We start from the raw sequence: 26636 nt of genomic DNA, 5'->3' as shown, positions 1-26636 counted from the left end.
TTGTACTACCAAAAGCAAGGAAGACTACTGAAGGTCTTATCAAGAGGCCACAGGAGCCAATTTTTTAAAGAGGTTTCCAATGATCAAGTATGGAACAATTTGAGAATCAAAAAAGAAAAAAAAAGATGTTAGGGAATCAACTCATTCTGAAACCCAGTAAAACAGGTGACAGAAGGGGCAAGAAAAGCGCTTATCCTGTCTTCTCTGTGTAAATGTCTCACACTGTAACCAAAGAGTTGATGTGAAAAGTTCTTTACAGAAAAATGCTAGCTATTAAATCCAGAAATAATAGTAGAACTAGAGTATAATTTGCAAACTTTAATGAAATATTGGATCTATGCAATGATCATCAGTAGATGTTAAAGACTTATTTTCAAAGGCTGATGGGAATTTTATAAAGAATGGATGAATCTTAACATCATGAAAAGAAATATTACATGCCTCCTGTTGTGCTACAACAGAAAGTATACAATTCTTGCTCAAAACATGAATCTGAATCTGATCAAACTTCTAGATCTAACAGCTTACAAGACTACAGGACTGAGGAACATGAGGCTAGAAAAATGAGGCTTTAACCAGCAGAGTTCAGATTACAGGAAATTCTATAGGTAAAGTAAGCTGGTTTCAAATAGAGAGGGGATTTAAAAAAAAGAAAGAAACTAATAGGTCAAAAGATACGTGGACCTTGTTTGGGTCACAATTCAAACAAACTGTAAAAAGAAACATTTGAGACAACTGGGTAAATTTGAACATTCACTGGATATTTGGTAACGAGAAATTAGGTTTTGTTTTGTTTTAGGTGTGATAATGATATTGTTTTTAAAAAAGAGAGAGGGACTTCCCTGGTGGCGCAGTGGTTAAGAATCCGCCTGCCAGTGCAGGGAACAAGGGTTCGAGCCCTGGTCTGGGAAGATCCCACATGCCGTGGAGCAACTAAGCCTATGCGCAACAACTGCTGAGCCTGCGCTCTAGAGCCTGCCTGCCACAACTACTGAAGCCCATGCACCTAGAGCCTGTTGTCTGCAACAAGAGAAGCCACCGCAGTGAGAAGCCCGTGCACCCCAACGAAGAGTAGCCCCCGCTCGCCGCAACTAGAAACAGCCTGCACACAGCAATGAAGACCCAACGCAGCCAAAAATAAATAAATAAATTAATTAATTTTAAAAAAAGAGAATCCTTATCTTTTTGAGGGGTCAGCAAACTGTGGCCTGTGGGCCATCTGTTTTTGTACAGTGCACAAACTAAGAATGGTTTTTATATTTTCAAGTGGTTGAGAGAAAAAAAAAAAAAAGGTACTTGCTGACATGTGAAAATTGTATGACATTCAAATTTCAGTGTCCATAAATAAAGGTTTATTGAAACACAGACATGTTCACTCGCTTATTTATTGTCAGTGGCTGCTTTTGCACACAATGGCAGAGCTGAGCAGTTGTGAAAGTGACTGTATGGCCTGCATAGCCTAAAATATTTACTACCTGGCCCTTTACAGAAAGTTTGCCAAACCCTATTGTAGTGCTATATATTGAAATATTTACAAATGAGATAATATATTGGAAATTTCCTTTAAAATAATATTTTGGAAGAAGCAGAAGATGAAGCAAGATAGGCCTTGTGTTGATAATCCTTGAAGCTATGTAAATACATGAGTAGAAAAGGTCATTACACTATTCTCTTTTATGTTTGTTTATATATAACTTATTATAAAATACTATGTCTCTACTTTTGTGTACATTTGAAGATTTCCTTCAAAAAGTTTAAAAAAATCTGTATCACCCTGTATTGAAGATTTCCCATACCTACACACAAAACATTTTACAAACTCCTTAAAGAAATTAAGTTTAGAGTGCTTATGGGCCATACTATTTGCTTACAGATGTCCCAAACTATTCCAGATACATAAAAAAAAAGTAGTACACATACTGCATTGATTAAGCGTATCATTTTATAACAAAGAGCTGTTAAGCAAACACAAATCCAGGAATATAAAAGAATCAGACATGCAAATCACAGAAAATGCTGTTCAAAAGTATTAAATACTCTCAAATAATGATACCAGAACCCTAAATACATTCCTTCTGGGGCTTCAATTTGCTGCATAAATACAGACATAACAGCCCAAAGATAAAGAAGTGCTCTCAGTTTTCCTGAGTAAATGAATTTCTTGCACAAGATAGCTGAAAAATCAAAATTACAAAGTATATAAAACCATAAACTCTTCCTTTTTACATATATAATCATGTCAGCCTTTACTGATGACAATAAGTCTGTAACAGAGAATTTGCAGAACAATGATGATCCAAAAGGTTTTCACTATTAAGCCACAGCTATAGGTAAAAAATAATAATAATAAAAACAAGGGAAAGCAGATATAAGAATTTTATCTTCAAAAGGATGAAACTTATTCAAACAGAAAAATACCAAAGCATTATACTCACCAGTATTTTTGTGACCTTTTAGTACATAAAGTGGCGCTGGACTCTCCAGTGAGAAAATGCAAATATTGTGGTCATTTCCTCCAGTGGCGATTAGTCCATGAGGGTACATGTCACTTGAAGGTATGATGCATACACAAGAGACAAAATTGGAGTGGCCACTCATACAGTGCATTTCTGTAAAGCCCCTGTTAGGACTGGAAAGACATGAAAATTAATAAGATATACATTTGTCCTCTGACTTAGCCTGGGACAGACGTTGTCAAAGTACTAATTTTCTTTTAGTATCTAGGTTGAACTTTATATACTACTTTAAGAATCTATTGTTTTAAATTAAATATTAAATACCTAATTTGTCTTAGCTACTACAGAGGCTTAATCAGATTAGGAGAAGTTTAATTAGTGTTTCACTGTTAAGAGTATGTTAATTAACAGAAAGAACAAGGAAGGAAAGGAAAGGAGACAAATATCGTAAGTGGTTTTATTTTCCCTCCATCTGCATTTCTACTTATCAGTGATTGTTACCGTAAGAAATCTCTGGTGAGGTGAAACATTCATGCAATTAGGATAATGGAATCTACTATCAATAAGCCGTAAACACACTGAGGACATTTGCACACTGAAACATTAACTTAGTACTCATTAGTATAGCGTGTGTATCTAAATAGCTAGACTATCAATCACTTCCAATATGCAAACTAAAGGAACTAATACAGGGACATATAAATGACTGCTCTAGGGACACAGCATATTAATAACTGCCTGGGAATTAGAATGATTACCAATTTGTTATACACATCCTTCACTTAGCACCACTCCCTTACATAACAAGTCAAACAACAGATTATGATATACTATATGTGGAAGGCAGTAAGTTAGCTGTAGAGGGGGATAAAAGAATTATATCCCTGATTCAAGCTAAATCAAGGAGTTTGTGATCTAGCTGAAGGAGATAAAACAACTGTACATAAAAGAGAAGACTCCCAGATAAAGACTGCACACATGCTTATCTATATTCACTCCCTTCCCAAACACCACAATATGTATAATGTATATTTTATATCTATCTAACCATCTATGTATATTTTAAGAAAGGCATAAACCCACAAGGCCAGAGAGAATAAGAAAAAAAAAGAACAGAAATATAATCGAATACTGAAAGCTGACAGAAAAGTAGTAAAGGCCTTAGGATACTTGAGAAAAATGAGTTCTAAGCAGGCATCAGGAAAAGTAAGAGGCCCAATTTACAAATGAATCTGCAGAAGGCTCAAGAATTAGCAGCACTATGTATCTCTAGGAAATGGGAACAAAAAACTAGAATTAGGAAGACTAGTTGAAAGTCTTTGGAATCAGACACAGAATCATATCAAAAAATCTTCAAAGTAAGGTATTTGGTAGTAGCTATTTTTAACTTGTTTACTTTATTTTGGTGTTTTTTTTTTAAGTGTGGTCTTAGAAACCTTTTTTTTAAAAAATTAATTAATTAATTTATTTATTTTTGGTTGAGTTGGGTCTTTGTTGCTGGGCACGGGCTTTCTCTAGTTGCGGCGAGCGGGGGCTACCCTTCATTGCAGTGCACGGGCTTCTCATTGCGATGGCTTCTCCTGTTGCAGAGCACGGGCTCTAGGCGTGCGGGCTTCAGTAGTTGCGGCTCGCGGGCTCTAGAGCGCAGGCTCAGTAGTTGTGGCACACAGGCTTAGCTGCTCCACGGCATGTAGGATCTTCCCGGACCAGGGCTCGAACCCGTGTCCCCTGCATTGGCAGGCGGATTCTTAACCACTGCGCCACCAGGAAAGCCCTAGAAACCATTTTATCAATAAGCCCAAAGAAATGTAAAAGATAGGACATGTTTAAAAATCTATATTATATAAACCACTAAATCTACCTAAATGTGTCCCTTAGCACTCCCCAGTACAGATGGATGCTTGTGTGTATCTACCGTAGTGATCTGTGAAGCTCTTAATGGCAGAATCCAGACCTGGTTCTTCCCAAGTTTGTAGCACAATGTTGTACATGGTAATCATTAAGTACTTCTTGAATCAGTGAAAAAATGCTTTAAGCATCAAGAAAAAAAAAAAAAAAAAAAAAAAAGACAGACACTCCAGCCAGACAACTGCCCCTCTTGTACCCAGCAAAAGTCTGAAGTTTTTTCTTTAGAAAAGGTGAAAGTCTTTGGCTGGGGGTAGACACAAGGCACAGTTGAGCCTTGGGGTATGAGAAACATGTACATTCACCATGGAGGCCAAGACCACCAAAGACAAAACCTAGAAGCCAGGCAATCATCCTCTAGGCAGGAGATCAGCCCTATGAAACAGTCCAGCCAGATAACCCTACAGTGAAGCTCATAACCATGAAGCTCCACCGATACACAGATCTTCCCAGGAGTTTTTTAGTTCTCCCCCCTTAATGGAAAGCACAGAATAAGAATTACCAGACATTTGGGGTAAAATAGTGACCAAAACAAACAGGGAGGGGAAATAACCAATTTGGAGGAAACAGACCACTAAGGAGAAAATAACTTTAAAAAACTCAGCATTGCCATCCTTAGATATAAGATACTGCAACCATGAAACAAAAACATAATTTCACAAGAAGTTAAGGCAACTTCTGAGGAAGTATAGTAGAGAGAGAAAGAAAGAAATTTATAGAGAGAAATTAAAAAGCAATTTAGAAACAAATTCAATATATGAATAAAAAGTTCCAGAAAAGAGGACAGAAAAAATAAGATGAAACCAAAGAATTTAAGAAAACGTCCCAGAACTTATGGACATGACTTATGGACATTAAAAAGGACCACACTTAATGAATGTGAAAAATGAATGAATATAGACCACCTCCCAGAGAGAAAAAAAATAATAGGTCAAGAATAAGAATGGCTTCAGACTTCTCAACTGTAACACAGTGAATACAGTGGAGCAATGGCTTCAAAATTCTGAAGAAAATTAGGAAACTACAATGCTACAAACATTTAAATTATTATTCAAGTAGCTAGGCAGGCTAAAATCATGTTCCAATTGCAAGGTCTTAATACATTTATTATCACTGCACTGTATTTCAGGAAGCTCCTGGAGGATGTGCTCCAATAAGGTGTCAAGGAAGAAAACCAAGAAAGTTAAAGGATATTGATAATAGAAATCTAACACAAGAGGTCCAAAAAGGGATTCTCGAGAAGACAGCGAAGGGAGATCCCAGGATTAGCTGTGCACCAGAGGCAGACAGACCAGGTCAGAAAGTTTTCATCATCAGGAAAATGAAACTGTTATATATCCAATGTGTCTAGAGGTCTTGAGAGGAGAGTTAGACAACTAACAAACAATATGAAGTTGAATTAGTGATAAATACATAGAAAGTTAAGCAAATGAAAACCAAAAATAAGACAATTATTAGCTATAGGGAGATCATAAAATTGTTCAGGAAAAGTTATCATAGTTTATTCCACAGCTCACGTGTAGATAGACTCTGTACAGTCACAAAACACTGATTTAGTCTACATTAAATTAAACTATGTTATAAGGATCAGGACATAGAAAGGATGCATATGTGATGGGGGTTGGTAGAGGGTAGAAATGAGCGCTAAATTTTCATATTCCATAATAAGAACTAACAGAAAATGCTAAAACAGAAAACTAAAAGAAATTTTAAATGAAAAGTAATAGCAGTATAGCACTTTATATACAGATATGGAAGCAAAATTCAAAAATAAGCCATTAAAAGAGATGAAAATTTTGCCTCCAAGAAAAGGGAATAGTGGGTTGGAGGGTAGGAAGGGAATGGCTCTAATTTCTTAAACTCTGCAGAACTACTTGACTAAGGACCCAAGGTGCTGAGTGTTTACATGAGGGAGAAGTCACTCCAGCCTTGGCATGGTCAGGGAAAATTAACACATGATGTTGAATCTGAAGTTGGCATCTTTCAAATATGGGTAGTTTTCAAAAGGCAAAGCAATCGTTGGTGACAGACTTGGGAAATCCAGTTTACTATGAGGTGGGCTTCTAGAGGCTTGAAGCCGTCTGCAACAATGGCATGTTGACTGGTTCAGTTCAATGTACAACCAAAAAATGGCATCTCCATGCTGAAGCGCCTTCAGAAGACCCGGAGGCTTCCTCGGTTTTCAGTGGGCTCTTGTGAAAGATGAAATATCTGGTTTAGTCCACCCTAGAATAGAACTATTTTGCCTCCTTGAAACTAAATTAAATCCCCCCATCATTATCAGTCCATCCCTACATTATCCACCCCAATCCAGAGCCCTATCAACAATGTACATGAGAAAATAAAAATGTTTACTACTTGGCTCCAAACATTTTACTGCACTTCATTCATTTTATTAATATACCATGAAATAAATAGAAATTGTCAGGATGTCAGCCTTGAGGACACTTTTTATCACACTAAAGGTACGGCTGAGACACTAGTTAGGATGCCTAAGAGTGGCTATGAGATGCTCTACCACAGCACTTGGAAATGAGAGGAAAACAACCTTATCTCACCAATCACTCACTATGGAGCCCTGTGCCTGCTACAATGCAGGCTCTCAATCAGTGTTAATTGAATACCACATGAATTCTAAAAAACAAAACCGAAAGACAACGTGAACTAAGTGAAAAGAACCAGTTTTCAAAGAGAGGGTCATTGCAGCTCAAAGTTTGTCAAGTTCCTGTGATCCAGTGATTTAAGCTCCTGTCAACCTAACACAGTCCTACAACGCAAAAGTTTGAGGATTTAGCTGTTCAACAGAATTCAACTATTACAACAAGCATCCTTTAGCTACTCTTTACTGCAATGTTCATATCCTACTGGGCATGTGCTTCTACTGAACAAAATTTTAAATGTACAAGCTTAATCAGTAATTTGTACTCAAATACACAGAAGTTATGTATCAGTGTTACCAAGTGGTTTGGAATATCACAGAATCTTAAGCATTAGAGAAGCCCTTATCTAATTCAATATAGGAGTTTCCTCTACAATATCCCTAGTTTAGTCTGTCCTATTTTGGCTGCACTACTGCAAAAGCCTCTAAACAGGTCTCCTTCCACATTTATCCCTCTGCGATTCATTCTCCACCTGAAACTAGCAGAAACTTCTCCACAGGTAAATCAAATCATGTTGTCCTCTGCTTGAAACTCTGAAGGCTTCCACCTACTAACTTCTTTCCTCAGCCCTCTTCCCAGGGCATGATCTGGCTCCCGCCAGCCTCTAAGACCTGCCCTCACCTCACCGTTCATTCCCTCCTGCACATTGGGAATTTCCTCCTTCTCAATCCAGGGCCACTGTGTTTGCACCTCCTACTGTCTACAGTGCTCTTCCAATTCAACCCTTCTGGTTCCTCACTCCCTTGACCACCTCAAACTCAGTATCATTTAAGAAAAAAAACAAATGCCAAAAACACCTTCCTCAGAGAGGTTTCTTTCTTTAACATCGCTCTCCACTCAATTCTATATCTTATATCTATATTTGTTTTCTTCATAGTACACATGCCAATGTGCAATTATTTATTTGGTTGTTTCTTCATCCATCTTCCCTCCCAGACTGTAGGCAAGATCTATAAACACAGGAAACTTGTCTGTCCTTTTATTCTTCTTCAGGATCACAAATAGGAGCCACTCAATAAGCAGTTATCATCTGAATTTATGGATGAAAATGTATGGTTTCAATGAGTGAAACCTCTGACGGGAGAGTTACTACCTGAAGTAACTTACCTCAATTTTTCCCTGTCTGAACTGAAATCTGTCTTCCAGGTCTTAAACTTCCTGTTACAACAACTAAATCAGGGCTAAACACTTGAACTTGATTTGGACTGGAGCTTAACCTTCTGTTTCCTAATATTTTTTTGATTAATCTCTCTGAAAATCTTTTGAAGGCAGTGGGCTTTCTCTCCTCAAGAAAACCACTCCCCCACATCCAGAAAACATTTGAGGGGTTTCATCCCCTCCGCCCAAGTCCATCACATACCCCAGACTAAGAAAGTCTGAGTTGGACAACGTGGAGAGGAGCCAAGGCAACTTTTTGCAATGCAATTTTTGAGAACCTTAATTCTCAAATTTGAGAGAAGACTACAGAACAAATTCCAGGGAAAGAAGAGGACTTAACTTAATTACACATGCCAGATGCTTCCACATGGCCTCATTAAGGAGGGTGCATCTGGCGTCAAAAGTTTTTCAAATCGAAAAGAAACACAGGAAATCATCGTCCACAAACTGAAGCCACAAAAAATAAGTTCGTCCAAGGTCACTCAGTCGTTTAGTGGTCACGTTAGGACAAGAAAGTAGGTCTCTGTTCCCCCAACCCGGTGTTCTTTCCACGTAAACCTCACTAGTTTCTTACACTGCGTGCCCAGACTGCCAGTGCTCTAAGAACTAGGAGGGAGCGTGGACCGTCGGAAAGGCCGGGAAGAGAGGAAGAGAGCAGGATAGGGCAGGGAAGGGTCACTCTCTTCCCAGACGCCGAAGGAAGCTTGCAGCACAGCCGCGTAACAGCGGGACTCGTAGCGCTTACCTGTCTGGGACCCAGAGGCGGGTGGTGCGGTCTCGGGACACGGACACAAAAGCCCCCGGTGGATAGAGGCAGCATACCAGGCCCCGCACGTCCAACTCGTGGCCCGGAAGCGAGCAGCTCAGCCGGTACCTGGCGGCGCCGCTCGCCATGGCCCTAGTAGGTCCGGCGCCCGGTGCCCTGGCACCGCGCGAGATCAGTCCGCCGGGGAGGCCGGGCGTGCAGTGCGAGAGGGCCTGAAAGTTAGGGGTGTCGGGACCGGAAGAGCCCGAAAGCCGGTGCGGAAGGGCGGCCGGGAAGGGGCGCGCCCAGCGGGCCGAGTGACACAGCAACCCTGACATGCACACCGGAATTCATCATCGGCCTTAGCCCGCCATGACGCAGAGTGTGTGCGTCCCGACTGCTGAGGCCGTTGAGGAGCCGAGGCTCGATTCCCTCATGCGCGCTGGACCACCAGCGGAGAAAGAGATACCACCGTCCGGCCCCTCGGAGTGGGCGCCTGAATCCCGGTACTTTCCGAGCCCGCGTCCTCGCCGAGCCCCGGCTGAGCTTTTTATTGTAATACCGGATGTGGGCCGGACTACAAATCCCACAATGCCACGCGCCAGCGGGGCGTGAGTCGTAGGCGCGCCAATCCGGGTATTTTAAATCTTGGTCGGCTGTGCTGGGGATTGTTTTCTGGCTGAGTGAGTTTGCGTCGCTTGTAGTGTTGGGGGCTGGCTTACGCCGCCGATTTCCCCAAACCTTCTCTGCGTAGTTTCCCGAGATTTTTTTTTTTTTTCAATCTAAACTTTTTAAAATTAAAACGAGAGAGCTTGGGGCCAAGTTGGAAACAAATCACTTTCCTTGAATTCTGTGAATACTAAACCGGGTTTTTGGTACTTAAAAAAAAGTTTTATTTTACGCGTTAACTCAAAGATTTAAAATTTTCTCTCAAACTGTCACATCTCTATACAAATGGAAAATGCTGGGGCTAACTTAAATGTCTGAAAACACTAAGGGAGAAATGTCAGTAGCTTCTTTGTGAGACAACATACGGAATAGTTGGACAGTTAGAGGTTGTATGAGAGGATGTATCTTTTTCTTGCTACTCTTCTAGCAGAAAAGTTTTCTGCTGGGGCTCTGGAGCAAAAGACAGAGTAACAAGAGAAAAACAGGTGTTTTAACGTGTACCTCATATATACAAGGGAGAAATTCAGAGATAAATAACTCAAAGAGGTGACGAGAGCTTGGGCTTATATAGCATCTTAACAAAGGAACAATAAGTTTTTACACAAGCGATAAAAGAAAAGAACTTTTAAATCTTTAGAGGCAGCAAATTATGGGAAGCCGACTATATGGGAAACTAACAGTAGTTAAAGGTTAATTACTAAAGTTTTTATGTAGATTCTTCTGGTGCAGTCTCCAGGATGGTAAAGGTCTAAAGTTGTCTCCAATGATTAACTTTTGTCCTTCCTGGTTAAGAAGCAAGGAGGGGCACTTTGAAAATTTATATTCTGCTTTTAAGCAAATAGCAGAATAGTAGAGAACTTTTCCTGTACCTGCTTTTCAATTGCCTTCCCCTCCAAATAATCCTTATAATACCAAAGTGGCATATTTTGGGATGGCAAATTCTACCACCCTTCACTACAGCGACCATAAGGATAACAAATGACCACTACAAATATGTTGGTCTCAAATGGAATAATTACATGAAAATGTTTTACAAACTTTGAGAACTCAGTCACATGACATTATTTCATTTTGTATTGCACTGATTTTAACCTACTTGAAGGCAGGCATACAAGAGAATAAATCTGGGCATAAAAAATGTATGCAAGATGGGAATAATGTGAAAATGTTAAAAATCCAATATGTATGTAGGTTTAGAGCTCCCATCACATTTTTTTTTTTGAACTCCCATCATATTTAAGCTGTCTATAGGAAGACTGGGAAAAAAAACAAACTGCAAGTTACTTTTATTAGAGAAGTAGGATTTGAGACGACATAATTCTCATTTTTTTAAAAACCATGTTTAAAAAACATTTGATTTTAAAATAATTATTTTAAGACCACTTTGCTTTTAATTCAGCCCTCCTCACAAAATAACTCTGAAAGGAAGCCTAAAGGTATAAAGCTTTCAATGACATGAAACATATGGTACCAGAATCGCATCAATACTTAATGCTGTATCGTGTATGTTGTGTTCCTTCCTTCTAACAGGAAGGAAACTACTACTTATGAGAAACAAAAAGACTGTACAATGAATGCTGCCTACCACGGAATAACTTCAAATAATTCTTATTAAAAAGTCTGATGTATTACAAATGATGTTACACAGCGATATGATAAAACTCGCTGGAGTGAGTTCAGGTCATGCACATAATCAAGAGAGGTTACTCTGATTACAAAGAAAACCAAGGTTTTTAAATAAAATACTCTTCCCTAGCCAACTCGCCGTTCTCCCTGTCTTCCAGAGGTATCGAGGTAACAAAAGTTAGTCCTCAAACCTCGCGAGATCATTTCACTCTCGCTTCGCTGAGCGAAGGCCGAGGATTGGCCAATCAGGAGGAGGGGGCTTCACGGCAACCAGCCCCCGTTGCCGGGAGACGCGAAGGCACGCGGCCACTAGGGGTTAGGCCTTGAGGGCCCAGGAAAGCTGCGCGCAGGTGAGCGGGGCGTCTCGGGTGAGCTAACGGGTTCGCGGGCCCGACTGGAGGGCTACGCGGTGGTGGAGGGCTCGGAAAGAAGTGCGAGTGCCCTTGAGTCGTGCGACTTCGCTCCTTCCGCGCCCCTCCGCGGAGCGACCTCCCTCCTTCCGCGCCCTCAGCGCCGGCGGAGGTGAGAAATCCCGGGTCCAAACTCTCCCTCTTTGCCTCCCTTGCCGATTATCTTCGCCTTGGAGATGCTGATGCGTTTCAAACAAAATAAATCCAGCTCTTAGGTGTTCTCCTCCGCCAAGGAAGTTCCATTTCTAGTCCGGCAGAGCGTGAGGAGAGACCTCAAACAGTCCCCTGAGGAGACCTGCCAAGGCGAAACCAGAGGGAACGATCCGAGCGCCTCAAAGAGAGAGTTCACTGTGGGCTGTGGGATTTTACTCGAAGTAATAATAGATTTCTGTCTGTTGGTCAGAGCGGAAGGGACTTAGCAACTTTCCACTTCTTCATATATGTTAAAATGGTTGATTCGGGGAGGATAATGATTGTAATAATTAGGAGCCAGATGTTTCATGTAAAGTATCTGGAATCGTCACAACGGCTGTGCAAGCTAGAGCTCGCTGCCACACTGAAGATGAGGAAACACGTCCAGAGGGGATAATATGGCTGGTAACTGACGGAGCTCCGTTAGCATCCCTAAACTTTCTGGAACCTCTCTGGTTGTGTGAATAACCCCAGCTATTGTGTGAACATTTGAAGGACTAACCCCGGAGTTAGTGGCATATTTATTATTAGTGCCCCTCCCTTTTATTTTACCCGGTGGAACTGATCTAATGCTAACTAAACTTTTTCCACGATAGTAAAGCAGTGGCAAAGAAAATCAGGTGGAAAGTCTATATATCGTACATTTTCTTAAAGTTCCTCAGGAAAGCTGGATTAACACTGACGAATTCTGCTGGAAACAGGTTTATTGTATTAGCTTTCTCTGGGGGAAACCGTTTTGACCACAGACCTTGTCTGCCTTTCAAAAAGTTGTTTCATGAAACTCACTTTTCTATTTGAAATAATAATAGTAGTAATTCTACTACTTTGTCCGAAGAGTTCAAAACGGCAAGAAAATAGAATCACGGAGCTAGTTGGAATGGGAAGGTTGTAAGTTTGGCGTGAACATATTAAATATAAAGTGATAATGGGATATCTGAATAGAAATTCCCAGTAAACAGTTGAACACTTAGCATTGGTGCCCAGTTTAAAGGACAGAACAGGAGATACTGATTTATGAGTAATCAGCCTAGTTCAAGTTATAAGAAAAGGATGAAATATTATGTAGAGACGAGAAGTAATCCAAGGACTGATCATGAATGATGCTAAGGAAAGCCAGGGAAGAAGTACTGGGCATGGGCTATAGAAACTGAGAACCCATTTTAGTTCGAGAAATGATTTGTTTCCTTTTTAATAATTTAGTAAATTTTTGTAACTGTCAATGCCTTCATGTGGGAGGAAATTCAGACGGTACAAAAGAACAGAAAGTTTTTGCCTGGCACTGAGATATATGCTGGGGGTATAAAGATAAATAAGATCCAGCTCTTGCCTTCAAGGTAGAGAAATACTTAAGCAGATTATTTCAATTGGTGTGATAGGTCCTGGGATAGAGATGTGTATGGATCCATCGTAGCATTTAGGTCAGCCCTGTAAATTCAAATTGAAAAAGGTGAGGGTGGTTATGGTCTGGTCTTTGAAGGATTCCTAGGGAGGATAACAGGCAAGATGTGTGTTATGCAAGGGGACCACTCAGGAGGCCAGTATAATAATCCACTGGAGTCCATGAGGCCATGAACAGTACTATAGGAATGGAGAGGAAGTTAGATTTTAAACATTTAGGCATAAAATCAGTAGTAGTATTTCATTAGCTATGGGAAATGAGGAAGAGGCAGAAATCAAGGACTACGTTTCTGGCTTGTATGGATGGCTAGGAGTTGGTACCAAGAGGAAGAGCAAATCTGGGGGCGATGACAATGAGTTTACATTTAGATATATTTATTTTGAAATCCTGATGATATATTGAAGTGGAAATGTCGAGTAATTATTTGGATATAAACACCTAGGAGTGTGAGAAGTCAGGACTGGAGATAACGGTGTTGTGAGTCATTAGCTTATTAATTGTTAAAACCCTGAGTGTAGATGAGGTGGCACAATGAGAGCTTAAAAAGGAAAAAGAAAAATAGACTGTGGATGATATCTTGGGAAATGCTGCTAATAAAGGCAGGTAGAATAAGATGGAGACTGAAAAAGGAGAAACAGAAGGGGGGAGTGTCACGGAGATGGTTTCATGTAGGAGTGGACACCAGTAACAGAGAGATGACATTTACATTCCTAACTGCATTGGCAGGAACCATTTGAATGGAAGAGTAGGAATCCAGGAGATAGAGGAAGTGGAAAAAGTAGAGAATAATGGATATAAGCTATTTTTTAGAGTTTGCCTGTGTAGAAAAAGGACATGTAAGACTGTATTAAAGGTGGTTTCAGGATCAAGAAATTAGTTTTTAAGGTTAGGAAAGAATGGAACATGATAACAGACTGAAAGAAAGGAGACAGTTTAAAGACATACGTAAGAGCTGGATAATGCCCCAAAGGAGATTGGGGCAGGGGTGAGGGAGAAGGAGGTTGGCAAGGATAGGGAAGCTAATGTCCCAGAGGTATGGGATCAAGAGGATAAATCAGAATAGAGACTGATCTTGAATGAGAGAAAGGATGGCTATTGAGATTGGAGGTCAGGGTGTTTATAGGTAAGTGTGTGCTCCAAATGTGATAGATTTCATGTCTTAATTTTCTCAATTATGAAATTGAGTCATCTGCTGAGAGTGGCAGGGACAGACTTAACTGGAAAAGTGGTTAAGAATTGGAATCATCAAGGACAGAGTAGCTTATAAAGGAAAAATAAAATAATTTCTGAGATGAGGGTCCATCTAAATTTGGTGACTATGGCTTTGCAGTTCTCCAGTCTGTACAGTCTTGGGATTTCCATCAACAGTGTTCAGCAGTCCAGGTTGAATGTAGAGAATGGTTTCTGATTTTGCCAGAAGGGTTGAAGAAGAGTTCGAGGATGCAAATTTGTTGATGGTGCTCATGAGACAATAATTTAATATTGAGAAGGAAAGGAGTCCTTGAAACTGACCTCCTCAAGGTCACTAATGGTTTCTTGGATGGGGATTCCAATGGACATTTCAGTATTCATCTTACTTGAATTCCCAGCAGAAAATGGCATTGACCATTCCTGCCTTTTCTTGGCATCTCTGACACACACTCCTGGTTTTTTGTTTGCTTTCTGAGTCTTCGTTTTCAGTCTCTTATACTAGTTTCTCCTCTTCTGTGCAATCTCTAGGTATTGACATTCCTGAGGCCAGAGTCTTGGGCACTCTTTTTCTCCATATTCTGTCTCTAGTTCAGTATCTTTAAAACTCTTTTGAACATGACCTATAATAGGACATATATTTTACATTATAGACCAGTATACACATGTGTGTAAATTTATATAAATATAAATGAAAAAAAATATAATGAAACAGTACTCTTCCTATGTGCAGTGAACTCTCTTGTATTTTCTATTTTATTTCATATTTAAACCATATTGGTCATAACCTGCTAAATTGTTTTCATAAGCTACTAATAGGTTGTGACCCATAATTTTAAAATGCTATTTTAAATTATTACCCAAAACTTTAAATAATAATATATTCTGATGAGTAAAGGAGGGGGCTGGTAAACTGGGAGAGAATGAGTGAATAAAGGAAATAGTTTAAGGGGAGGTGTAGTGAGAATAAAGGTGAGAAAAAAGGTAGAAGGAGAGGAAATTAAGGCCAGAGAATAAAGTATTTCAATTAAGATATTTGAGATGAAGCAATTCCAGATGATGACAAGCTCCAGCTCTGGCCATGGCTATGAATGACTAAAATAGAGTTGAAATGATTCTGAAATTTAGGTCAGGGAACTGTGAAGCTAGAATGTTACATATTGAATCCAGTGTCCATGTGGAAGTCATCCAGGATGTTGGTGGTACTGGAATAGAGGACTGTGAACAAAAGATTTTAGTAAACATGGGGGAGAGATTAGGAGGTCCCTAGATAGAAGCAACCAAGAAAGATCCAAGGCAATATAGTTGCATTATTTGGTCCTCAAGGGAAGAGAATCCTGTTTATTTTTTTAAAAACTTGGAAGAATAATGTTTTGACAGTGACATTGTGGAGCAAGGAGAATGCGGTGTACTCCTTTGCTTTGGAATTGTGGGACAGGAAGCTAAAACAGCCTTCACTACCAAAAGCATTTTCAGGAGAAGACGGGAACCTGTTAAGGCAAAGTGTAAAAGGAACTATTTATAATAAGATTGAGAATATAAAGGAGTTTATTATAGACCAGAAATCACAGAGAAAATATCGGCAGAGAAGAAGGATACTGGTTTTGCCGGGAGAGAGAAAGCTTACTAGAGTATGGGATGAGAATCCAAGAGAGAAAGATATCTAGAGGGGCTTGCATTTTGATAAGATAACAGGGAAATGAGGAGGGCATGTTGTAATAAATGATTTCATGGTTCTAAATTGAACATTATTGTCAAATCTGAACAGAATTAAAGCGAGCTCAACCTTGTACGTAGTGATACCTGGAATGGCAATTGGCAAGAAAAGTCATCATGGATTAAATGTTTGAAGGAAGGGTATGCAAGTCACTACTATCTTGCTACAGAAGATACCAAAGGAGACCTATTCCTTGTTTCCAAACAGTGGTTAAAGTGAGCAAGCAATGGCCAGTAATCACAAACCTTCAGCAGCTCGCCCTGTTTCTCGAGGTGGGATTGGATTGACAGGAAGGCCTCCTTCTGGAATACGACCCCCATCAGGAAATATTCGAGTGGCAACTGGAGTAAGTTTAAAACAAATTATTGAATTATTATGCGTATATCCTGGTAGAATTTGGAAAGCTTGTCTATAATAAGAGATTCTTCTTTGTTTTTCTTTATTCTATAAAGAAAACATACTATTATATAAGTATGTTTTTTGGAAAACATCTAGAAGTATAAATGTGGGAGAATGTTTGAAAGACACTGTTAAGAGAAAGAGGCCTGCTCATGCTGATATTCAAATTTATTTTAAAGTTACAATAATTTAAGTGGTATAGTGTATTGGTGCCAAAACCAAGTGAAATGGAAAAGACCAGAAATGGAATCAAGCATGTAAGAATTTAATTAATGATTAAGGTGGCATTTCAAATTAGTTGGAAAAACATGGAGTATTCAGTAGTGCATTTCAAATTAGTTGGAAAAACATGGAGTATTCAGTAGTGCACTCAAATAACTGGTAAACCATTTGTTTTAAAAAACCAAATCCCTCCCTCACACAGAATTCTAGATATTTTAGAAATTTTATATTTAAAAAATGAAACCATAAATGTATTAGAGGAAAATATAGGTAAGTATTTTGTATAAACTTGGCATAGGCTAGGCCTTTGTAAAAATAAAAGGAAACATCAAGTACTGAAAAGGAAAGTATTTTTATATTTATATATTTGAATTTACAAAAATTGAAAACATCATAAAAGTTAAAAGAAAAATGACAAACTGGTTAAAAAAAAAAAGTATTTGCAACATATATGTCATACATAGAGTTCAGACTCTTAAAATGAAAAAAGAAAGTTTAGTCATTTGTAAAAGCTCTTTCTGTATTAAAGCTATAAATCCTATGTCCAATCAAAATTCCTTGAGATTTCTCTTGGGGTAGGGGAAGGAATATCATTGTAAAACTATTCTAACATTCACCTAGAACGGTACAAAGGCAAAAATAAGAAAAAGTACAATACTCTAATATAAAAATATAAGTAATAAGTAAAACAGTGTTCTGGTTGCTACAGCAGCCTAGAAACAAACTCTAGTGAATGTTAAGAGCTTAACGTAAGATAGAGAGTGTCATAAATCAGTGAATCAGTAAGAGAAACACACCACATTAGAAAGAATTGGTAAACTTTATAAGCTGATAATTCTAAGCAGAATAATATCCTGTAAGGATATTTATTACATTTTCATTATAATTATAATAGTGAAAATTTGAAAACAGCCTAAATGGCCTTACAACAGGTTAATCTTAAATAAATTATATGTCTATCCCTATAATCGGCTATTAAGTAGCCTTTAAAAATTATTTTCAAAAAATATTTCTGGAAATAATATATCTTTATAGTACAGTATTAAGTGAAAAAAGCACTGTGGTATCAGTTTAACATAAAGATATATATATATTTATATTTACATAGAAAGAAATGAATACTCCAAAATATTCATAGTTATTTCTCTGATGCTCACAAGAGATGGTTTTGCCTGTCTCATAAGGTGCGTGTGAGGTACTCAAGCTCGGACGGTAGACTAATTGCAAGCTAGAGATAATGTTGGGTGCCGTGTTTAATTCATAAGAAGAGCAGCAATTTTTGGAGGGAATAATTTTGTTAAAGTTAGGTTTTCTTAAAGTTTTAAGATTTTTCTAGAGTTTTAGGTAATATTATCAACATCATCATCAACTTATACTGAAATGATTTTTCTAAAGTCTTCATATATATGGTACTGAGCTAGGGTATCTTTTTCTATTATTCTAATAGTAAGAATTTATGCTTATTAAATATTTATAAAAGGAATCTGAAATATATTGGCCACCTACTGTTTGCCAGGTTCTTTAACTAATTTTTGCAATTACTAAAATGGTAATGCTTGTTGTAAAACATGCAAAGGAAAAGTGTCAGAGTTCCCTCCTTTTACCCCAGGTATAACCATTGTCTAAGGTGTGATGTGTATCCTTCTAGACCTTTTTCTATCCATTTACAAACACTAACACACATCCATATATAATTGTATGGTTTTAGTATTTTCCAAAATGAGGACAGTGCTATATGTATACATTCTTATTTATCTTGTCCTTTTCTTTCAATAATGTATTATAAATATATTTCTGTGTGAAGACATGAATATCTACTACATTCTTTTTAATGTGTGCAGTTTTAATTTATGCTTTCTTCTCTATACTTTCATCTGGTAAATTTTTTTTAAAGTGATATAGTTATTTGAGTAGCTGTCATAATTATGCTTGCATAGAGCCAAAGAGGAAATTATTCAGAAGGTTTATCCAAGGAGAGATTGAGCATTCTTTCCCAAAGATCACTCAGGATAATCCTGAACTCATTTCTTTTGAATTTGTAGTTGACAGTATTCCTGTATACAGTGTATTCTTTGGAATGTGTTACTGTTCCTGGCCCCCATACTCAAATTAATTACCAAGTACTTCTCAGAGTCACTTGAGAACTATGTTAGCTGATAGAATTTGAGGCTACCAGCTAAAAGAATTAAAAACAATCAAGATCAACCAGAATGGTTGTATCTAACCTCTATCTAAAATTTCTACTACATATTTAAATCTACTACTTTATTCTTTGGCAGAGAGTGAGAAAAAAGAAAAGAGGGAAAGGAAGATAAACAAAAGAAGGGTATCTTGGAACAGTTTCAGGCTGTCCTTTATACCTTCCCATGCCTGTACATACTATATGAACTGACAAGAAGGGAGTCTTTTGACCTTTCCTCAGGGTGTATAATATTACACTAGATTCTGCAGACCTGAAGTAGAGAATCATGTAGAGTAATAATATGAATGCTTGCTGAATGATGGAAACTCTTTAATACTTATATGGCTATCTTGTGATGTAATTATATCTTTTTTTCTCAAGATGAAAATTTCTTTATTTTTTTCTGATTTTAATGGTAATATATACTTACTGTAATAATGTTGAAAATATGAAATTATATAAAACATAAAATAAAAATGAACTATTATATAGGGATAAACTTTGTTACTATTTTTAAATGTAATCCTCCAGACTTTATTTTACAAAAATGGAATTATAACCATTTCCTATGGTTAAATAAGAACAAATAGGTGGACATTTTGCTCCTTTCCAGTTTGGGAGTACTATAAATACATCTACACATAGAATTTTAAATTTTAAAGAAATGTATTATTTAATTATCATAGAATTTTAGATGTTAATTTTATTTAATATTTCAGACATTTAAAAATGTAAGGAAAATTTTACAAATTATATATAATCTTAGTTTTTTTTAATATTCTCTTTGCAGTCTTAACAATATTAGAGGCACAGTCCTTTTCTTGTTTATTAAAACTGAATCTTGTTTGTCATTTAGATGCCACCTGGAACAGCAAGACTGGGCTCTCGTGGTGGTCCCATAGGGACAGTAGGAGTTCTGTCCTCTCAAATCAAAGTTGCTGATCGTCCTGTGACACAACAAGGTTTGAGTGGAATGAAAACTGGGATGAAAGGTATCTATTTTAAGAAGATGAGTATATTTTGTACAAGTATTACAGTATCATATTACTAAATCAGAATTATAGACTGAAAGAGGCTATTTTACTCAATTCTTATTCCTTGATTCACAAAATTGTAAGGGTTAAATAAAAGAATGAATGTGAAAATTCATTGTGAACTAGGGAGTTATATACATATATTGGCTATTTTAATCTTCATTTTTCTGAACATAGAAGTTTGCTATAACTTTTCCTAAATTGAAGTATAGTTGATTTACAATATCATGTTAATTTCAGGTGTACAGCACAGTGATTCAGTTATATATACATATATATGTATATATATACTCCTTTTCAGATTCTTTTCCCTTATAGGTTATTACAAAATATTGAGTAGTTTCTTGTGCTATACAGTAGGTTCTTGTTGGTAAACTTTGCTATAACTTGAAGAAATTTGAAATAATTTGAAGAAAAGAAAAGCTCAGGAATAAAAATTAGATTTCTAGTACTATATAGAAATATTCTGAAATACTTTTTTTTTTTTTTTTTTTGGTTTCTATACCAAAATGACACTGGTAAGGCATTTGTGTATGTATGAGAAATGAGTCAAGAAGTGTTACTTTTGGTAATAATTAATATTCCATTATAATGCTTAAGTAAGGAAGTGAGGCTAGCACATAGATTTATACTACATCTCTCATTATGCCTCTCTATGTTTAGAAAGGCATAATAATAACACTATATGTTATGATTCAGAAAGTTGGTCTATAATATATATATAATTCAAAGCATGGTGAACTGTTTTATAATGAGTTTTTTATTTTCTGTATTTGTGCAAATGACTTATCAGGGATGAAGATACTCTACTGGTACAAAGTTAATTATAAGATATCATACTACCTTCTGTAATACAGTATATCATGCCTTTCAGGAGACTTAAATTTTCTTACTTGTATTATAATACCCTTAGCTCACTAAATATTAAAAACCAATTGATTACTGGACTTCCCTAGTAGTCCAGTGGTTAAGACTCCATGCTTCCGATGCATGGGGTGTGGGCTCAATCCCTGGTTGGGGAATAAGATCCTACAAGCTGTGTGGCGTGGCCAAAAGATGAAAAAAAAAAAATTTGATTATTTAGAAATGCTTGCTTAATAATTATCAATACTGTGAAGGAAAATGAGTCAAAATTTTGTAGTTGTTTAGTCTTTAAAAATGTCTTCATAGAAGTGTTTATGTTTAATATTACTTATTTAAAAACAAGGGTAGAAACATACTGCAATTCTATAGAGAATTCATCAAATTTTATTACTGTATTAATTTCTCCTTTAAAACAGGACCAGTATCATTTAAGATAGTCATTTTCTACTTCAAAGCCTTGTGCGAAAGAGTTCTAATTGTTACCATCATGCACCACTATCTGCTGTGACTTTTGTTCTTACCTGTTCCAGTTTCTCATTTCCCATTCTAGTGAGACATTCTCTCCCTCTTCTCAGCATAGACCTCAGTCAGTACTCCCTAGCCATTTCTCTCATGCCTTGCAGGGCACTTCACCTCTCTCAAGGTTTGGGACATTTAACCTAGGAATACTTTTTTAGTCCTACTGAAACGTAAGATTATGTTTCTTTCTAAAAAGTCTCTGAAAAAATTATGTAAAATCATAATATCTTGCCTACATTGAGAAATTTGTAGTCTAAATCTGCACTGTCCATTATGATAGCCAATAGCTATATGTGGCTATTTAAATTTAAATTAATTAAAATTAGGTAAAATAAAAATTCATTTCCCAGTAGCACCAGCCATATTTCAAGTGGTCAGTATTCCCATGCAGCTACTTTATTGGACAGTGCTGCTATAGAATATTTCCATTGTTGCAGAAAGTTCTTTTGGTTAGCCCTGTTCTAGACCCCCTTAGACCCAGTTTCCATTCAGCCAACCTGACCTGTAGAGTCCACTGTTTTTGTTTTTGTTTTTTTGAGCCTGCTGTCCTAACACTATTTGTGGTCTTAATTCAAGCTTCCATTATGTCATGATGCTAAGATATTCTCTTTTCTATTTCAGTGCTTCTTCCTTGTTTTCAGATTTACTGGGGCATTTGTGAGCACTATTAGAGAACTGTTGAGTGTAATTCTGGTTGTGCTTTTGATTTGCTATTTTGGTGGCATTTTCAAACTGAACACTAATACTTAAAAAAATGTTTTTTAGGTCCCCAGAGGCAAATTTTAGACAAATCTTATTATCTTGGGCTTCTTCGGTATGTTAAAATACTTTTTTTCTATGCATGATCATGAAGTTTTAACTACGGTACTTATTGAGATAATTAGGTTGTAAAGCAATTATACTCCAATAAAGGTGAAAAAAAAAAGATAATTCGGTGTCTGTTAATTCCTAAGAATTTTGTATTCTAACATCATTTTTGGTTAATTTGGCTGTAAACAGATGTCATCACAAAATGTGGTGATACAGTTAGGCTGAGGTTTTAAATTTTATGTATTTGAATGTATGTGAACTATATATTTCAAGTTCACTGTTTTTCATTTAATAGTAATCTTTTATGCTTTTTTCACTAGTTATTCTGAAATATATTGTTCATACATATATGTATTAATGATAAAATATATATGCTTATTTATAATATATTTAGTACAGAGTTTTAAGTAAGTATGTATTTGGTCAGTTGCTATAAATGTGGCCTAATTTTAATTAATTCATAAGCTTTGTTATATATCTCTAAGTATGCAGCTCTAAATTAAGAACTCTTTTCTCCTTCTATACCTACCTTTTTCTCTGCTCAGGTGTCCTACTTTCTTATCTCCATTTTTCCATTACACTTTGTTTTCTTGTTGGCTCATCCTCTATATCTTCTTTCTCTCTGACTTGCATTCCATTTAATGCATCCTTCTATCGTGTCCTGAAAGCTCTGTTTTCTTTCTTAGTCCTTAATTCTTTTGTTGTTCAATTACCTGAATCCTTTTGATTCTCAAACTCCAGAAGGCAATAGGAGAAGGGTAGGTTTTCTCCATCTGTCCTCAAAGCTGCCATCAGTAAGAAAGACAGTGAGGCCATCAGTTGAATAGCATCTTTTGATATCCAGCCACTTTTTAATCAAAAGAAGGGAAGGTGATAGAGCTATTTCTCATCAATGCATTATTGCCTCTCTTCTCCAGGATTTGTGCTTCTGTATTAAAATATAGTTTTACCTATTTGTGTAGTTGACTGTAGAGCAGTGGTTCTCAATTGGTAGTGATTTTGTCCCCCAAGGAACATTTGGCAATTTTTAGGCACATTTTTAGTTGTCATAATTAGGTTTGGGGGGTGTGCCACTGTCATCCAGACCAGAGATGCTGTTAAACATCCTACAGTGCACAGAATACCACCCCCCTACCAAAGTATTATTCAAAGACCTAAAATGTCAATAGTGCTGCTCTTGAGAAGCCCTGTCCTAGAGGGTAGCAAGAGCTGTAAGGGTGACAATTAGGTATCTACTTCTGTCTTAGATTGTACCAGTTTTCCCAGGTTTCCATTCCAGTCCTGTTTCATCTTTTTTAATGAATAGAGAACCTATTATCAGTTTATCAGTTGGGATATACCTCCTTAATCAAATAAGCCACTTAAATTGTTTTTCTTTTTTTAGTGAAATTTCACAAAACCATTTATATTATTGTTACACATTTATGAAAAGTTTGTTTCGTTTAACTAGAGAGACTGTTTTCTGGATTGGAAATATTACTGACTTTTTTATTTCTTTTCATTTAGAAGTAAAATAAGTGAACTTACAACAGAAATCAATAAACTTCAGAAAGAAATAGAAATGTACAATCAAGAGAATTCAGTATATTTGTCATATGAAAAGAGGTGAGTAATTTTGCAGTTAAAGTATGCAAGGTATGTTTTTATTATGAGTAACATTTAATGTAGTATGTATCAGGAGTTTAATACTGAATTTGTAATTATACATAATATTCATAATGTTCATCTGCCTATTTATGTATTTATGAATGTTTTTATTTTATGTTTCCAGAGCTGAGACTTTAGCTGTTGAAATCAAAGAGTTTCAAGGACACCTAGCAGACTACAACATGGTATTTGTTCTTTTCTGAATTTCTTTTGAATATTTTCATTGTTTTTTACCAATTTAAAAAATGTTATTTTAAATACCAAATAATACATGAATACATGCGTATTGAGAATGATTGAAACCATAGAAAGTGTAGATATTAAAGTTTCCCTTTGCTTTCTCCCTCCTTTCCCTCCCCAGAAATAATTTGGCTTAACAGATTGATAAGTATTCTTCAAGCCTTTAAAAAAAAAAAAAAAAAAAAAAACAATTTATCAATACTTAAAAATACAGAAACATGCACACTTTTTTTCCCTAACAATGTTAAAATCATAATTTTTAAAGTAGATAAAATTTATTGGGTACTAGCAATGTCATTACTTTAAAAATGTTTTTGTCTTTCTATGGAGTGTTGTCATCACGAAATTTTAAAAATTTAATTACTTAGTCCACAAATTACCTTCATCAGTATGTTTCATTCAAAATACAGTGTTTGCCTTCTGTCAAAATAGAGTATCTAACATAAACATAGTTTTGCTTCCTAATGTGGACTTCCAGAAGATGCTTCCTAATGTGGATTTCCAAAAGAAATGATCCTGTTGGCAGTGTTGATTACTGCCTCAATCTTTGGGGTAATCTTGGCCCCATGAAAATTTCTAGTGGCAAAATTTTCTTCCTTCCTACTCTGTAGGTACTTTAGGCAGCAGTGGTCTCTGGACTTATTGAAAACTTTTATCTCACTTCTCCAACTAAAAAATAGTGTTACACAAAATAAGAAACATGCCACCATAACGGTTAGGTAAATTATGATATACCTACTTGATATTGTTACATTGTACTCATAAACAAAATTTCTCTGATTATAGTATATTGTAATTCTCACATTTGTTGGACTTTATAATCCATAATATTCTGTAAATGATGTTCTGTTCTAAATATGAGAAGAATAGTTTTTTATAAAATATAAAAAGACATTAGATGAAAGGGATTTTTAGTTGTACTAGAATGCATTAGGTAAGTTACTTAATATAAAAATATTAATAACATGTAAAATATGCTGTTTGTAAGTTTTTCTCTGATACAGAGAAAGCAGTTAGTTAGCCAGGTATCTAACATATAGTAAGGTCTCAATAAATATTAGAGCTCATTAGCACTTATTATTCATACCACAATTGAAAATGTGATACATAGTAATATATATTACATTAGGAAAGCTTAGTCTTTTAAAATCAATTACATCCAAATAGTTTGCTTTTAGTAGCCTCCTGTTCAGATTCTGGCTCTACAACTTGCTAAATTTCTGTATCTGCAAAATGTGGACAAAATATCTACTTCATAGAGTAATTGTGAAAATTAAGTGAAATAATACATCTAATAAGTTCAGAACAGGGTTTGGTACAAGGTAAATAGGTAAATATGTTTGCTATTCCTGTCATTGCCTAACTCTTTGAAGTAGGCTAACTAGTGTTCTGTTTGTGCCTTGCCCTGTTGTTTTTTTTTTAATTTTTTTTTTAATTTTTAGAAGACCAAGAAAATCATTTTACATTTACACTGGTGTAAATTTGTAAATCTGTTAACACTCCTCCCCACTGAAAAGAAAAAAAAAGAGAGAGAGTGAGAGATCTTCCCCCAGATTTTGTCTTCTCAACATCCTTCTTTATAAGCTCAGACATCTTTTCAGAGCAGGCAAAGCTCTTTGAGGTACGATCGGCAGGAAGAGTAGTTCATTATTGCCTACTTTTCCACCCTAAAGATGTAGTTTATTGATTGCCGTAATTCATAGTATATGCTTACTTAGCTCAATATTTGTTTTTGTCTTAGAATGTAAAGTACTTGGAAGTATTAATACTTAAATGACTACTCATTAGTTGTAAGGTTGAATACCTATATTATGGATTACAGAGAAAATTTATGAAGACTAATATAATATGTTTTTTTTTATACTTTTGTTTTTAGTTGGTAGATAAACTTAATACCAATACTGAAATGGAAGAAGTAATGAACGATTACAACATGGTAAGAAAATTTATAAGTATAAGCAATAGATCTACATAGCCTCCAAAACAAAGCATTTTTCTCTAGAAATAATTTGATAAACCTTATGTACCTTGGAGATAGGTATTACTCTGATCCTAAATACTACTGTTATAGTTGAGTTCCTTTAGTTGCTCTTTTAAAATTTCTTCCTGTTGGTTGGCTCTCCCAAGTGGATGCTTCAGTGTCTTTCTACAAGGCTGTGTTTGAACTGGTCTCTCACTAAGCATTAGTTAAGGAGTCCCGTCTACATATCCTTGTATATAAATTAGTTTGCAATACTTCTGGTTTAATATTTGTGCAAATGGAGCTGAGTACTCAATGAAGAGTTTTATTAGAAAGGGAGAAAATGAATAGTTACCATATGATGCCAGACATAATACTACTTTTGATTAGTAAATGAGAATTTGTGTTCTGTGGTCTTGGATTATTTGGTAGAAAACAGTAAAATGATAATTGCTACCTTAATTGATTATAAACATTTGGAAGAAAATAACATACAACTTATAGCATAGTTTATAATTTATACAATCAAAGACTATTTTATAAAAGCATAGGATTTATAAAATGACTTTTCTAAATTGGGATTCTATTAATAAAAGCAATGATAATGTAGTGAAATTATTCTTAGCTTTAGAAC

General features: G+C 36.3%; 2 protein-coding genes across 8 annotated transcripts in view; one reads left to right on the top strand and one right to left on the bottom strand.

Annotated features, from left to right (window-relative positions):
• Positions 1–9387, bottom strand: part of PLAA (phospholipase A2 activating protein) — a 36334-nt gene extending 26947 nt beyond the window's left edge. The window contains exons 1-2 of the mRNA XM_082400542.1: positions 8925–9387; positions 2436–2629 (exon numbers count right to left, since the gene is read on the bottom strand). Coding sequence (XP_082256668.1) covers positions 2436–2629; positions 8925–9262 — 532 coding nt within the window. The 5' untranslated portion in view covers positions 9263–9387. The remainder of the gene's footprint in view (positions 1–2435; positions 2630–8924) is intronic.
• A 2044-nt stretch (positions 9388–11431) lies between these two features.
• IFT74 (intraflagellar transport 74) overlaps positions 11432–26636 on the top strand; it is a 78871-nt gene continuing 63666 nt past the window's right edge. For 4 of the 7 annotated variants that reach the window (XR_014247043.1, XR_014247044.1, XM_082400550.1 and 1 more), the window contains exons 1-7: positions 11432–11569; positions 16333–16471; positions 19785–19920; positions 22111–22159; positions 23662–23760; positions 23927–23987; positions 25919–25978. Coding sequence is in view for 5 of the 7 variants with exons in the window: in XM_082400550.1 (XP_082256676.1) it covers positions 16352–16471; positions 19785–19920; positions 22111–22159; positions 23662–23760; positions 23927–23987; positions 25919–25978 (525 nt within the window). In the remaining 2 variants the exon portion in view is untranslated. Of the gene's footprint in view, positions 11742–16176; positions 16472–19784; positions 19921–22110; positions 22160–23661; positions 23761–23926; positions 23988–25918; positions 25979–26636 lie in introns of all 7 variants that reach the window. The other 3 variants (XM_082400551.1, XM_082400549.1, XM_082400548.1) reach the window with 3 other exon arrangements.

Source organism: Balaenoptera borealis (assembly GCF_965194805.1).
Source record: "Balaenoptera borealis genome assembly, chromosome: 8".
Lineage (NCBI taxonomy): Eukaryota > Metazoa > Chordata > Mammalia > Artiodactyla > Balaenopteridae > Balaenoptera > Balaenoptera borealis.
Note: the sequence above shows the minus strand (reverse complement) of the source record. Positions and strands in the feature narration are given on the sequence as shown.